This window comes from Polistes fuscatus, unplaced genomic scaffold, assembly GCF_010416935.1.
Source record: "Polistes fuscatus isolate 324 unplaced genomic scaffold, CU_Pfus_HIC Scaffold3, whole genome shotgun sequence".
Lineage (NCBI taxonomy): Eukaryota > Metazoa > Arthropoda > Insecta > Hymenoptera > Vespidae > Polistes > Polistes fuscatus.
Genome location: NW_025113107.1, coordinates 11,566,678 through 11,579,771, shown reverse-complemented (window position 1 = coordinate 11,579,771; position 13,094 = coordinate 11,566,678). Strand labels below are relative to the sequence as shown.

Genomic DNA, 13,094 nt, shown 5'->3' with positions numbered 1-13,094 from the left:
GACACTTTTTATATAAGACTTGAATAATGATGTGTATATAAAAAATGTCATTTCTAAAAGAATAAATATATAAAAAGCATATCATAAAAAATAAATAAATATACATACAGATTAATCTCATTGCAGAATGTAATTATTCTATTTAATAGAAATAATGATCTTAAATGAAACTTTTCTATTATAACAATTTTAAATTATACGTATAGGAATAATGAGTCCTAATTCATTTAACTTTTATCTCCTATGAATGTAAAGTATTACAAAACAGTACATGTTTGTCGCTATATAAGTAATACAAATTGTTAATATTGTTAAATGTATAATGTATTATAATTAAGAAAAGAATGAACTTCCTTTTTCTAACATAATAGTAACAATTTTTAAATTCTTATGTAAAATTGACAATTACTGTGCTGCTATTTGTATGAAAAGTATTATTTGCTAACGAGTATTTATAGAAATTCAACTATCTCTTAATTTTATCATAAAATTAACTAGTCAAATGTGGAAAATATTTTCAATATATAAGTAAGCTTATAAACTAAAGCAATTCTCTAAGTTTTAATATTTATTGTTTTAATAAAATAGAAAGCACTAATGTTTAATAACAATTTTAGCAATATATATATATATAATTGATTGTATTTTAGATTCTTATATGTTTTTGCAGAAAAGTATTGAAATAATCAAATATCGTAAACAAAACAATAATCTTTATTTATTTGTAAGAAAACAACAGAAAATGAAAAATTGTTTGTCTCTATTATTTTTATCGACAAAGTATTAAATAATTAATTAAATATGATACTTTTTGGACAAGTATTTTTAAATGTAATTGGATTATTTGTCAAATTGCTTTTGAATCCAAAAAATTTGATAAAAACAATAGAATAATTACTATTATTAAAATATATAGTAGTAGTTTTGTGTAAATTTAAACATACACTCGCACAAGCAGAACAATACTACAGTTTTCATAACATATAAATACTAAAATTTCAATGTCTAAAACTTACAAATATGGTTCTTGCACTTTTGAAATAAATAATTTTTTTTTAATATAAAATTATGAACATATTAAAATACTTTTATTATACGAAAATATTTTTCACGTTATATTTTTCATAAAAAATATATTTGTATATAGAAAAATGTAATTGTTACTGTTATTAGAAAGTATATATATTTGAAATAAATAGTATATTAATAGATATTTTATAATCGATGAAAAAATAAAAGCGTCGAGCTAATTACAAGGATTACGATAGTGTTCTATTTTTAAACATATGTATATATAAAAGATGTAATTGAAGATTATATATATCAAGCAACTGTGGAGATACTAATATTCTGATAAAACTCTATGATGATAATCTACATATCATATCCAATAAAGTAAACCAAAGTGCAATATTCCATATTTGAAGATACAAATAAGTTCGTTTACAATATTAATTATGCGCACGATGTTATAAATATTCATAAAGATGACACAAATAGGTGAAACAACAATGCAGATAACAAAATATCTGATTCAATGAAGTTATCACGTGCTATGCAAGAAATGATGTGACTAGAAGGAATGTATGTTTATTCAACTTTGAAGCGTTTACTGAATTCTTCTTGTTGTTTTTCCCTCCATTCTTTCTTTGGTTTCATTCTTTTAAGTTGACCGTCCCTGATAATAAAATAAAAAACATACATTTTTATCTGTAAACTAAAACTTTTTTCTTCTACAATTAAAAATTAATTCATATTTTAATTGTAATTTTAATTTTATTTTACCATTGTAAATCAACAAGTCCACCTTGTCTTGCTATAACTGATTTTACTCTATTCGCAAAATCGATGCCAGTTTCTCCTTCATTTCTATACATTGGAGGTAAATACCAAACCTCGCAAACTATAGCCCAACTAGACATCATCATATATAAGTATTGTAACATTGAATAACGACTGCTATTCCAAAATGCATCACCGAATCGTGGATCGTACTATATAAAAAAGAAAATTCATGATAAAAATATTTAACATTTCCAAAAATGTCTATGAGTACATGCACATACATACAAATAAATTTATGCATTACCTTGATCGCAACGGGATAAATGACCCCACCTACTTCAAAACTACCTTTTTTGAATTGCATAACGGAAGTATTATTAATACATGTTCCTTCAGGAAAGATTAATATTGGCGGATTTGTGGGATCTGATACGTGTTCTTTTAATCTAAATATAATGTAACATAGCATATTAATTAATTAGATTATAATAAGAAAAATTATAAAAAGTAATGGAAGTATGTATATATTATTGTTTTACCTTCTTGCAACTGCTTCTCTATCTTTAACTTCGGAACGTTCAAACCATATATGCGGAGAAGCACGAGCAAGCGCTCTTTGTAAAACACCTAAGAATCCACCATGCCTCTGACCTATCTATTAGTCAGATTAATTAATAATAAAACTAATTATATTATAATAATTAATTATAACATTTAAAAAAGAAAAATCAATTATCGAAGTAAATGAACAAAAACATAAAACAATTGTTACAAAAGAACTAATTGTTATGTATCTAAACAATTTTAAATGAATTCAATATGATTAATACATAATTTAATAAATATTATTAATATATTATTTATGAACTAAATGTCTATACAAATAAAATGAACATATGATGAATGATTAAACGTACCAAGGAATAGCAATTATCACACATAAGTACAAGTACATCAATAGGAGACGTGTGATTAGCAACACAAATGCCTCTGACTGGTCGATTTTCTGGATGGTGGTATGTAATGACTGCAGATAAAGCACTGGATAATACGGCAAAGCACATTACGGAGACTTTGTAGTTCAGCCATCGTTTGAAGCTACCCTCTGGAACGTAGCCCACTACTGCTGTGCACAATGTCAGCCACATCACCTGTAAACCACAAGCTTTGCACCTGAGAAACGATGAATCCCTCTGAATAGTTGCTGTGTAGATACTACCTGTAAAGCAAAGTTACAGGATACTGTTACCTGTAACACTTACGAATTTATAATGACTTTGACAAGGTAAATTAGATATATCTTGAAAAGATTTGTACTCACAAATGGAATCTCTAGTAGTCAAATTTGAACAATTTGTTAAAAAAATAATGATTATGCTAAATAGGCAACGACAAATTATTCATTATTATAATAATAATATGTTGCCATTTATGTGCATAAATTATAAGTAAAAAAATTATTTTATATTAATTACTAATAAATAAAATATTTAGTGACAATATTCTGAATTATATTTTTACATTTACTATTTATTCTTAAATTTGCAATTCGATGTATTTAATTACGTTATATTACCTAATTAAAATTTCTTTGCATGCATAAGATACAAACGTTGACAATGGAGGTATGATTTAGCTACCTCCAGACTGTTTATTATGATCATTTCTCCAAATCGAAACATAAATCTAAATGTAATATGAAGTGTCTGATTATTTGTCCAACGCTTTTGAATATCTGTTTGGTAAGAATCCAAAGAAATATGTTGCATGGACAAAGTATAGTACCTACGAAACTTCATTATTAGTGAAGTTCAATCTTTGATATACATATAGCAAAAACGTTTAAAAAATTATAGTGTATGCAATCGTATAAATTGAACACTTTTATATAAAAATCTAATACTCGATCTATAATAAAATAATATAGAGAAAGAGAGAGAGAGAAAAAGAGAAAGAGAATTCATAATTATAATCTCATTATATAAATTTATACACAACTGAAATGTCATCATTTCATACCTGTAATAATAGCGATAATATTGCTTAGATTAAAAATGTATACAGTATTTTAGATCAATTTTCTGAAATATACACATTATTTCTTTTATATGTTATCATAAACATTATAAGGAATGAAAATATCAAATATATTGAACTTACTCCTATGCAACAGATAAGTATTCTCAAAGGTAGAAGAAAACAATATCGCATAAAAAATCCAAACACCCATATTACTGTTAATTTCCAAGATATAAACTCGTAATGCCTATTTGTTCGTGTGAGAAGATTCCAATTCTGGAAATATAAGGAAATGATAGATAAGCAATAGGTCATAGATATGAGAATTATCATCTTTAATTTTGTATAGGTATGAGAAAATATTAAAAAAAAAAAAAGAAAAGAAAAAGAGTTTACCTTTAGTTCTTCCGCTTCAAAACGTGAAGTTACTTCATCTTCGATAATGGCTTCTACTCCGGCTCTGATGTAATCTAAGCAAATCGCTGGTTCAAATGCTTTTTTGAGAGTTTCAAAAGAATTGCGTCGTATAAGAGTATTCTATATATATATATAAATATTTTCTTATGTTATACATTGCGACTCTTATTTTTTATTTTAATTGTTTATCGTGTAAATATAATAATAATAAAAAAGGAAAGCAATTTACCTCCTTACTACTATCTACTATATCCTTTGAAATTTCTTCAGTTTTCTCATTTGTATATTCATCTGTATGATTCTTATTATTTTGCATCTCTGGTTCTGGTAATAAAATCAAATCAGTTGATCTAGCTATGACTTGATTATTACTAACAATTCCATTTTGCATTTGACATTCCTTGTCCACAGAATGTTTGTCCAATTTTTTCTTCATATTTCTTGAAATAGATTCATATTCATCCTCCTCCTCCGAGGTATTATTTTTATTTCTTTCTTTTTCTATATTTTGTCTACCGAACTGAAATCAATTACAACAATAATTATTTGTTTGTATATTTGTTATATCAAATATTAATAAAAATAATAAAATGTGAAAAAGAGACAAGTAAAAAGGAGTCAAAGTATCTAACAACAAATAGATATTAATAAATAAAATAAATATTAATAATTAGAACAAAAATTTAATTACGATTTGAAAAAAAGTATTTGCTCTAATTTTTTTATTTAGTATTTTTTATCCAATTTCTCTATATGTGATTTAACACCAAAGGAAAATCATGTTTGCACACCAATACAGTATAAGCCATATCCATTTAAAATAAACCCACGAACAGTATTACCGTTATATTTCAAAGTAACCTTTGTTCATCACGTGGTAATGCAGATAGGTAAACTATGAAATATGATACATTGGATTTTCCTTTGAAGCGTGAATTAAAAATACAATTTCTAAGGCGTCCAATAAATGAAATTTAATCAATCTACATATTATCATTTTCCATGAAAGAAATAAACAACCAAATTTTTGTAATTTGTATAATTATCTTATAAACAGACTCAGTTGATTGGCACAATAATGCTTATCAATAGATTAAAAAAAAAAAAAAACAAAGAAAGGAAAAAGAAAGAAGTTAGCCTTGAGACAAGTTTTATCACTTTTTATTCCTTTTCTTTTCTCTTATTATTTATCATTAGAATATTATTATAATTCATCTTAAAAAAAAGAGACAATTAATAAAAGACGATTAGTTCCCGCTTAAAAATTGGACAATATCATTTAGTCATCTATTTTTAAAAACAGCTCGTTCCTTATACACGTGTTTCGCTGGAATATATTAATTATAAGTATATACATTTAGTATACTTATATATATATATATATATATATACATACGTACTTCTTTACCAACAACAAATTTTTTATAGAACTGTTTTCCTATGAATAAACATTGTTTTTGCAATTCAATCAATGTACCTATTTACATTGGTAAATTACATACTATTATTTCTTCAAATACGAATATAACATTTAAATATGAGTAAATGTATTTGTTATTCAAATCAAACTGACATAATGGTATTCTGCATTTTTTACTTTTGAAATATATTTTTTTTTTCTTTTATATGTCATAAATAAATGTCTACCAAACGGATAAAGAAAAAAACAAAGTTAACTTAAATAAATATTCAAGATAATCGCGTCTTCGTGAAATCAAAGTTTATCATTACGAATAAAAAATAAATCTTTCAATTGTTGAAACACGCGATGTGATTTCATAAGAGATATCGAAACTTACTAGAATAAGAAAATGACTAAATCTAACGATTTTTTGTTTATTATTTTATATGCAATTTAAAATAAGATTTTAAAAAAAGGACTAATATATGGAGTATTTGTTACAACAAATAAAAAATACAGATGATAAGCGTTAGTCAAGATTTAATTAAACAGTACTGGTAGTACTGATAACAGTATTACATATCAAGATAATAAAAGACATGATTACTTTTAAATTAAAAATAATAGGATATTTAATGTATCATTATTTCGAGATATAATTAAAATCGATTTACTATTTTAGATCATAAATTGTTTGATATGTTAAATTTTATGTACGTTTTCTAAAAAAGTTTTTCTTGCAATCGGTATAAACTTCGAAATATTTAAGTATGCAAATGAAATTACATATAGACATGATTGCGTACAAAATGTTTCTACAATCGGTGATAATTGAAGGTAAAGAATTATCATTTATAAAAAATTAAACAAAAAGTATTAATTATATAATCATAAAAATATAAACTAAAATATAGTGCATTCATTAACAACAATATGAATATTTTATTAGCTTTTATATTATATATTTTAACAGTTAAATAGCGCGATATTTAAAATAATATTAAATTATGTATTCATGATGCAGATTTGATTGATTTAGATATAAATAAAAATTGTAACATTTAAATATATCGATGTATTATCTAAATAAATAATATTTTTAAAAATATTTTAATATTAATACAGTTTTGTGAAATTCTTTCAATTGAGGTAAATGTATAAATCATGTTATAGTTATTTTTAGGTTAAATATGACGTTATATCTAAGATCACTTGAAAGAATGTACATCATTATTATGGGAGAGTATCATTAAATTTATTTATATTCAAGGTTAACGAAAAGAGAAAAACCCGCTTCTATACGTATTTCAAGATTTCTTGCTGAAGAATCACGAGAGACAAAAAAACAAACATAACCTTAGTAAGAAAAAAAAAAGAAGAATCGCGTGATATAAGATAATTATCTTTGATCGAACAGTGTAGTAGATCGATATTATTAACATAAAACTCGATATAAAATTAGTTAAGTTTCAAGATTCAAATTGGCTCACGTTAGAAACTTACTATTTAAAACATGATTCCTCTATTTTTACTAGTTGACTTACCTCAAAAAGTGCTAATAATAGTTTGATATATATTCTTCGAACACCGAGTGATTTGCCGATTGATGCCAGAAATATAATAGCAAGTAAAAACATAATGAACGGCGTCAACAGCAAAGAAAACGCGAATGAAATTACCACCCAGGGGAACGCCATTTTCCTAACTGTCGAGCACTGTCTAGAATTAAAGTTTTGCGGAGCTTATCTTCGTACATTAAACCGTTGGAAAGGGAAGTCAATACTCTAGATTGTAAACCCTAAGTTAGACAGGTTCTTTTAAAACAGGATTCTGCTCCATCTATCGAGTGATGATAAGAAATAAGTACTTAATAATGATTATCGATATTTTCATATTAATCTTATCTGTTTATCTGATGTTTAATATTCTCACACATTGTGGATGGTATAATTTTAAATTAATCTTATCTCAGTTCTCGTACATTTAAAAAAAATATATATATTATAAATTTCATTTTGTAAAGTTATGCAAATGTTTCATCATTAAGCAAAACTATTTATTATCACTATCATAATTGTCATTTTTATCATACTTTCAATATCATTTACCTATACGTACATTTGAAAATTTATTTGCAAAAAAACTTTCAGAAAACTTTTCAGATCAATGCTCTATTTTTAAATAATTATTTGAAACTTCATTAAGGATCTATAAAGTAAATAAAAAATGATATTAATTTAATATATATTATTTACACAGTACTAGTTTAACGCATACAAAATTTTCCTGCTGCGTAGACAAATGTAGGTTTATAAAATGTAAAATAGCTGAGAGACTTACGTTCCTCATTTAAAAGATTAAGAAATGCTGATTCATGTATTCCATTAATAATGTGTTCATGATAATAGAAAAGGAATTACAAAAGCTGTAAAATAGTGAAACTAATAATATTGAATCTATGAAATGTTTGAAAAATAAACTTCCAAACATATAACATTCACAATCAATAATTTGTCAAGAATTTGAATTAATAGTTATTAAATGTACATGTGTGTATAACATTATTTTAATATTTGCCAATAATAACAAAATTCATTTAATCGCTAGTGTTATCAGCTTGATTATCATCTTCTCCAACGCTTACTGAAGCACTCTCGGAATTAGATTCTTCATCAGAATCTTTAAGTACTTTCCCTTTAATATTTTTCTTCGGCCTCATAGTTTCGAAGTCCGAACCTTCTTCGTCAGAAGAATAAATATTTGATGCAGCTAAAGCAAAAGAAAAAAATTACAATATTTATTAAAACATACACACATTGTAATATAATGCACAAAATATGTTAAAAAGATATATACCTTTAGAAGTAGCAGCAACTCCTTTTTTATATTTATTTTTAATAGCTGCAAGAGAAATAGCCCCTTCATCTTCAGAAGCGTCATCGTGATAAGCATCGGCACCATATCCGGTCGAAGCTCTTAATGTGCTTCGACCTCCACTGGCAGATTTTTTCGTCTTACTCTGAACACGCATGGCCATTCTTAATTTCTCCTCTTCTTTCTGAAATTTATAATTAATTATTTATTATTTATATCGAGATATATAAAACAAAATTAACGATAAATTAACATAAAAAATAAAAATGAAAACATTTCATCCTGACCTTAATCATTTCATATCTATTTTGATCTGGATTCATTCCCACTTGAGAAAGAACTTTAATACCAGACGTTTTTTGTGATCTGTCTGCTAAGGACATAGTCATTTTTCTATGTGTAAAGGACTCAGTTGAATGAGGACGGAAAGTTAATTTTGTCCTAAACACTGCTTGTCCTTGTAGGCCAGTACCTTGTCGTATGTAAAGGTGATTATGATCACCTTGTAGGGGCTGCTTATATACATCAAATATTTCAGACCCCAAATGCAATGACATACTGCCATCTGACCATTTAACAAACCTAGCATTACTTTCATGCGCAACTCTTCCACTATCATTGAATACTTCTTTCCATCTTATTGTATTTTCAACTTTGAGTTTTAATCGTGCTCTACCTTCCTCATCTAAAGTTTCTTCCTCGTCAATCTCATCTTCATAAGTGTCATGATCAAATGGTCTAGTTTCTACTGATAAGAAATTAGGAAGCTTGACAAAATGTATTTCTCTTCCTAAATCTGTTGATATTTTAGGAATTTCCACATCGATTCTCGTTTCTGGCGGTGGTTCTGGTTCATCTTCTTTATCTTTCTCATCCTACAATAAGAATGTATAAAATATAGTTTATGACAATTACAAAATAATATTACATAGTATATATACGTCTATGATCGTAAAGAATATTCAATGAAATAAGTTTGTAATCATACATCTTCGATAATAGGTTGATGACTTGGTCCTTCCCCACCACTATCAGATCTTCCTCTACTAACACTTCTACTCCTACTTCTGCTACGGCTTTTACTTCGACTTCTACTTCGACTTTCACGTTTTTCTTTATCTCCAGTTTCTCTTTTTTCTTTCTCATCATCTGTACTAATATCACTTGCATCGCCAAACAAAGCATCTGCTGTTGGAGCTACGCTATCATCTTTATCTTTTTCTACATCTTCATTTTCAGAATCTGAACCTATTACAACTTTATGCTTTTTCGTAGTTTTTGTTTCTTCTGATTCATTAGATTTGCGTTTTTTAGATTCTTCTAAATCACTGTCATCAGATTTTGCACTTTCTTCGTTACCTAAAAGAGACAAGAGAGATAAATCAATATGACAAATAGAAACATATACTTTTGTGTTTTACTAACCAGCTGCAGTAAAAGATTTATCAGATTCATTATCACTTCTATCTTCCTTAGGGCTTTGAGACTTTCTGGAATCTAATATCTTCGACTCATTTTCTTCATCAGACTTTCTACTTTCTTCCGATTTTCTACTTTCTTCAGACTTTCTACTTCCTTCTGATTTTCTACTTCCATCTGATTTTCTGCTTCCGTCTGATTTTCTACTTCCATCTGACTTTCTGCTTCCATCTGACTTTCTACTTCCATCTGATTTTCTGCTTCCATCTGATTTTCTACTTCCATCTGATTTTCTGCTTCCATCTGATTTTCTACTTCCATCTGATTTTCTGCTTGCATCTGATTTTCTGCTTCCATCTGACTTTCTGCTTTCATCTGATTTTCTGCTTGCATCTGATTTCCTGCTATCATCTGACTTTCTGCTTACATCTGATCTTCTACTTCTATCTGATCTCTTACTCGCATCAGATCTTATACTCACATCCGACTTTCTACTTACATTAGATTTTCTACTTGCATCTGACTTTCTACTTGCATCCGACCTCCTGCTCACATCTGACCTTCTACTTTCATCCGATCTCTTGCTTACATCTGACCTTCTACTTGCATCGGATCTCGCTGACCTTACACTTGATCTTGATGATACAGAAGCGTTGTCAGAATCTGAACCTATTACAACAATTACAATTATATTCAGTAGTGTTTATTATACAGTAATATTTTATTTTAGTAAGTTATGAAAGTAAACGTATATACAAAATAATATAGTCTGAATACAGGTTTAATATTATATATTAATAAATTAACATATACAACATATTTATTTATACAACGATTATTGTGTAAACATAAATTTTATTTATTAGTTCTAATCAAATTCTTAAAATTGAAATACGTACCGGAATCTCCGCTCGAATCTCTTAAATTTTCCTGTATTGGTGACATATTTAATAAATAAACGCACTATAACCAAACAATTAAATTTCTAAATAGAAATAAATCACGAAAATATAGATAATATTATTAGAACTTTCAATCAATCATCTTTTCTATACATTATTTTATCAAATACTCTTAAAATGTTTAATTTAAATCTAAGAATTATTGAAATTAAAATAAACATCTACTACAAAAGTATTTACTGTTAGCTTTCACGCAGGAAACTGTAGGGTTTTTATTTTTTACTGATCTGATTTGTTAACAAGAAATATTTAAGCGATTAATGGTCACATGGTCAAGGAATATCAATATTTCATTTAGGAGAATCTTTTCAATGATGTGATATACTTCGTATTTATAAGTAATATCAAATGATACATAGACTAATATTTCTTAAGTATAGTCTCTCATACAAATATTTTATTCAATAAATCAATTTTTTTCATATTCCATTAAAATTGTCCGTATTATTGACAAAAGGTATATCACAAAAATATAAGCAAAAATAGGATAGAGTTGAAAGTTTAATTGTTGGTATCACTGATATTTGAATTGAAAGTTCATCGAAATTAGTAGAAGTAACTTTTTATTTGTTTTTGCACTTACAAGATGTACTTTAACAAGATACAACAACGTTCTAACCGAAAATATAAGAAATAATTAATGATAGTAAAACTCTAAATACAAGTACTTATCTGATAATAATTAATTTATAATTAAACCAGACAAAAAAAAGTCTATTGTAACTAATAGTTTAGTATCGATTATTGCCGAGGTCAACGATAAGTTAAAATCTAGTAACTTTCTGATGGTGTGCTTTTGTGCTTCCGCTTCAAAGCATTAGATTTGTAAATATTAGCAATGGTTGGATATTTACGTGGTTACATAGGAATGGTTTAATATTACTAATAGTTACTTGCTGGTGAGAGTAGGAAGTATTCGAGGATAGTACAGAAACATTATAGGAGAGACGTCAGTAACAAAATGTCGTCCTCTGTTGAACTTAATCCAAGACCCGTTCGGGTATCTCCTTTAATAAAGGTACATGAAAATAATTTTAATATCTGTGTTAACATACATTTTAGACGAGTAATAAATATATATCTTCATATAGTAACATATTACAATTTATTTTCTTATTACGTATTAATTGATAAAATTAATTTTCATTCAAAAATTGTATTTTATTATATAACTTTTATTTTATGATTGAAAAATTAAACAACAATACATTATTATTTGAAATTAATATTTCATTGTTTACAGTTTGTTCGAAATTCGTATGTCATTTGTTTTCTAACCTTTATATAATTGTTTTTAATAGTTCTATGCAATATTGATTTGAATTTATCTCTTTCTAATTGACATCTATGTTTTTCATTTTAAATAAAAATTAATTATGAATAAATAGAAGATATATAGAATAATCTGATAAAAAAAAACATGTATCTTAAAGGGATTACTATTGCATTGTTCTTAATCTTATCTGAATTTTTTTAACAATTTATTTGTATATATTTAAATATATATTGAATAAAAGAAGAGTTTTAATATCTGTGAATTTAATATTATATTCAGTTTTCACGATGGACATTTCTTACTGTGGGAATATTATATGGAGCTTATTTTCAACGTAAATTTAGTAGAATAGAAAATGCTCGTAGAGAGAAAGAAGAAAGAGAGAGACCAGCACGAGAAGCAAGAGAAGCAGTTGAAAGAGCGATGAAATTAGAAGGTAATTGTTCTTTATTATTTTACATAACTAATTATAATGATTTATATTTAAAAATATATAATTTTATTGGAACAAAATAAATTGTCATTTTAAAAAGTGCTTTCTAACATATACAATTTATGTATAATCTATACTTGATATATTGATATTACTAACTCTATTTATTTTTCTCTTTTCAGCTGAAAAGAAGATGATAGAAGACCTCCTAAAAACAAATAAGTAATTCTATGTATACTTACTAGTGTATTATTAATGGAAACTGTTTTCATGTAAATAATAATAATAAAAATATTATAATATTCAATATTCACCTATGTATTGCTCATTAAATTATCTTAATACATTAATAGGAAATCTTGTTTTGAAAGATGTAAAAAATTTACTTAATTATTGCGAGGAAAAGTTTTCTTTTTTATGGAAAAAATATATATATATATATAATTTATTTTATAAAAAATTATACGTATGTTATAATAATAGTTTTTATTAAATTTTTTAAGACAC

The 13,094-nt window shown here is 26.1% G+C and overlaps 3 protein-coding genes across 4 annotated transcripts; 1 reads left to right on the top strand and 2 right to left on the bottom strand.

The window, feature by feature from the left end:
• Nucleotides 1–1,590: 1,590 nt before the first annotated feature.
• On the bottom strand, nucleotides 1,591–7,427 carry LOC122519259 (glycerol-3-phosphate acyltransferase 3). The gene is made up of 9 exons (XM_043638603.1): nucleotides 7,168–7,427; nucleotides 4,451–4,741; nucleotides 4,201–4,341; nucleotides 3,946–4,080; nucleotides 2,703–2,936; nucleotides 2,325–2,440; nucleotides 2,090–2,231; nucleotides 1,786–1,994; nucleotides 1,591–1,678 (listed from the first exon to the last, which is right to left on the bottom strand). The coding sequence occupies exons 1-9, from the start codon at nucleotides 7,318–7,320 to the stop codon at nucleotides 1,591–1,593; spliced, it is 1,509 nt and encodes a 502-aa protein (XP_043494538.1). The 5' UTR covers nucleotides 7,321–7,427.
• A 431-nt stretch (nucleotides 7,428–7,858) lies between these two features.
• Nucleotides 7,859–11,257, bottom strand: LOC122519258 (another transcription unit protein). 2 transcript variants are annotated; one of them, XM_043638602.1, is made up of 7 exons: nucleotides 11,059–11,257; nucleotides 10,816–10,879; nucleotides 9,923–10,585; nucleotides 9,486–9,856; nucleotides 8,785–9,372; nucleotides 8,480–8,681; nucleotides 7,859–8,392 (listed from the first exon to the last, which is right to left on the bottom strand). In XM_043638602.1, exons 2-7 carry the CDS (start codon nucleotides 10,859–10,861, stop codon nucleotides 8,220–8,222), a joined length of 2,043 nt encoding a protein of 680 aa, XP_043494537.1. In that variant the 5' UTR covers nucleotides 10,862–10,879; nucleotides 11,059–11,257; the 3' UTR covers nucleotides 7,859–8,219. The 2 variants fall into 2 exon arrangements, with proteins under 2 accessions (XP_043494537.1, XP_043494536.1); XM_043638601.1 differs by lacking the exon at nucleotides 11,059–11,257 and having other exon boundaries at nucleotides 10,816–11,039.
• Nucleotides 11,258–11,761: 504 nt separating this feature from the next.
• LOC122519260 (ATP synthase subunit e, mitochondrial) lies at nucleotides 11,762–12,894 on the top strand. The gene is made up of 3 exons (XM_043638604.1): nucleotides 11,762–11,896; nucleotides 12,434–12,590; nucleotides 12,770–12,894. The coding sequence occupies exons 1-3, from the start codon at nucleotides 11,840–11,842 to the stop codon at nucleotides 12,811–12,813; spliced, it is 258 nt and encodes an 85-aa protein (XP_043494539.1). The 5' UTR covers nucleotides 11,762–11,839; the 3' UTR covers nucleotides 12,814–12,894.
• The last annotated feature ends 200 nt before the right edge of the window (nucleotides 12,895–13,094 follow it).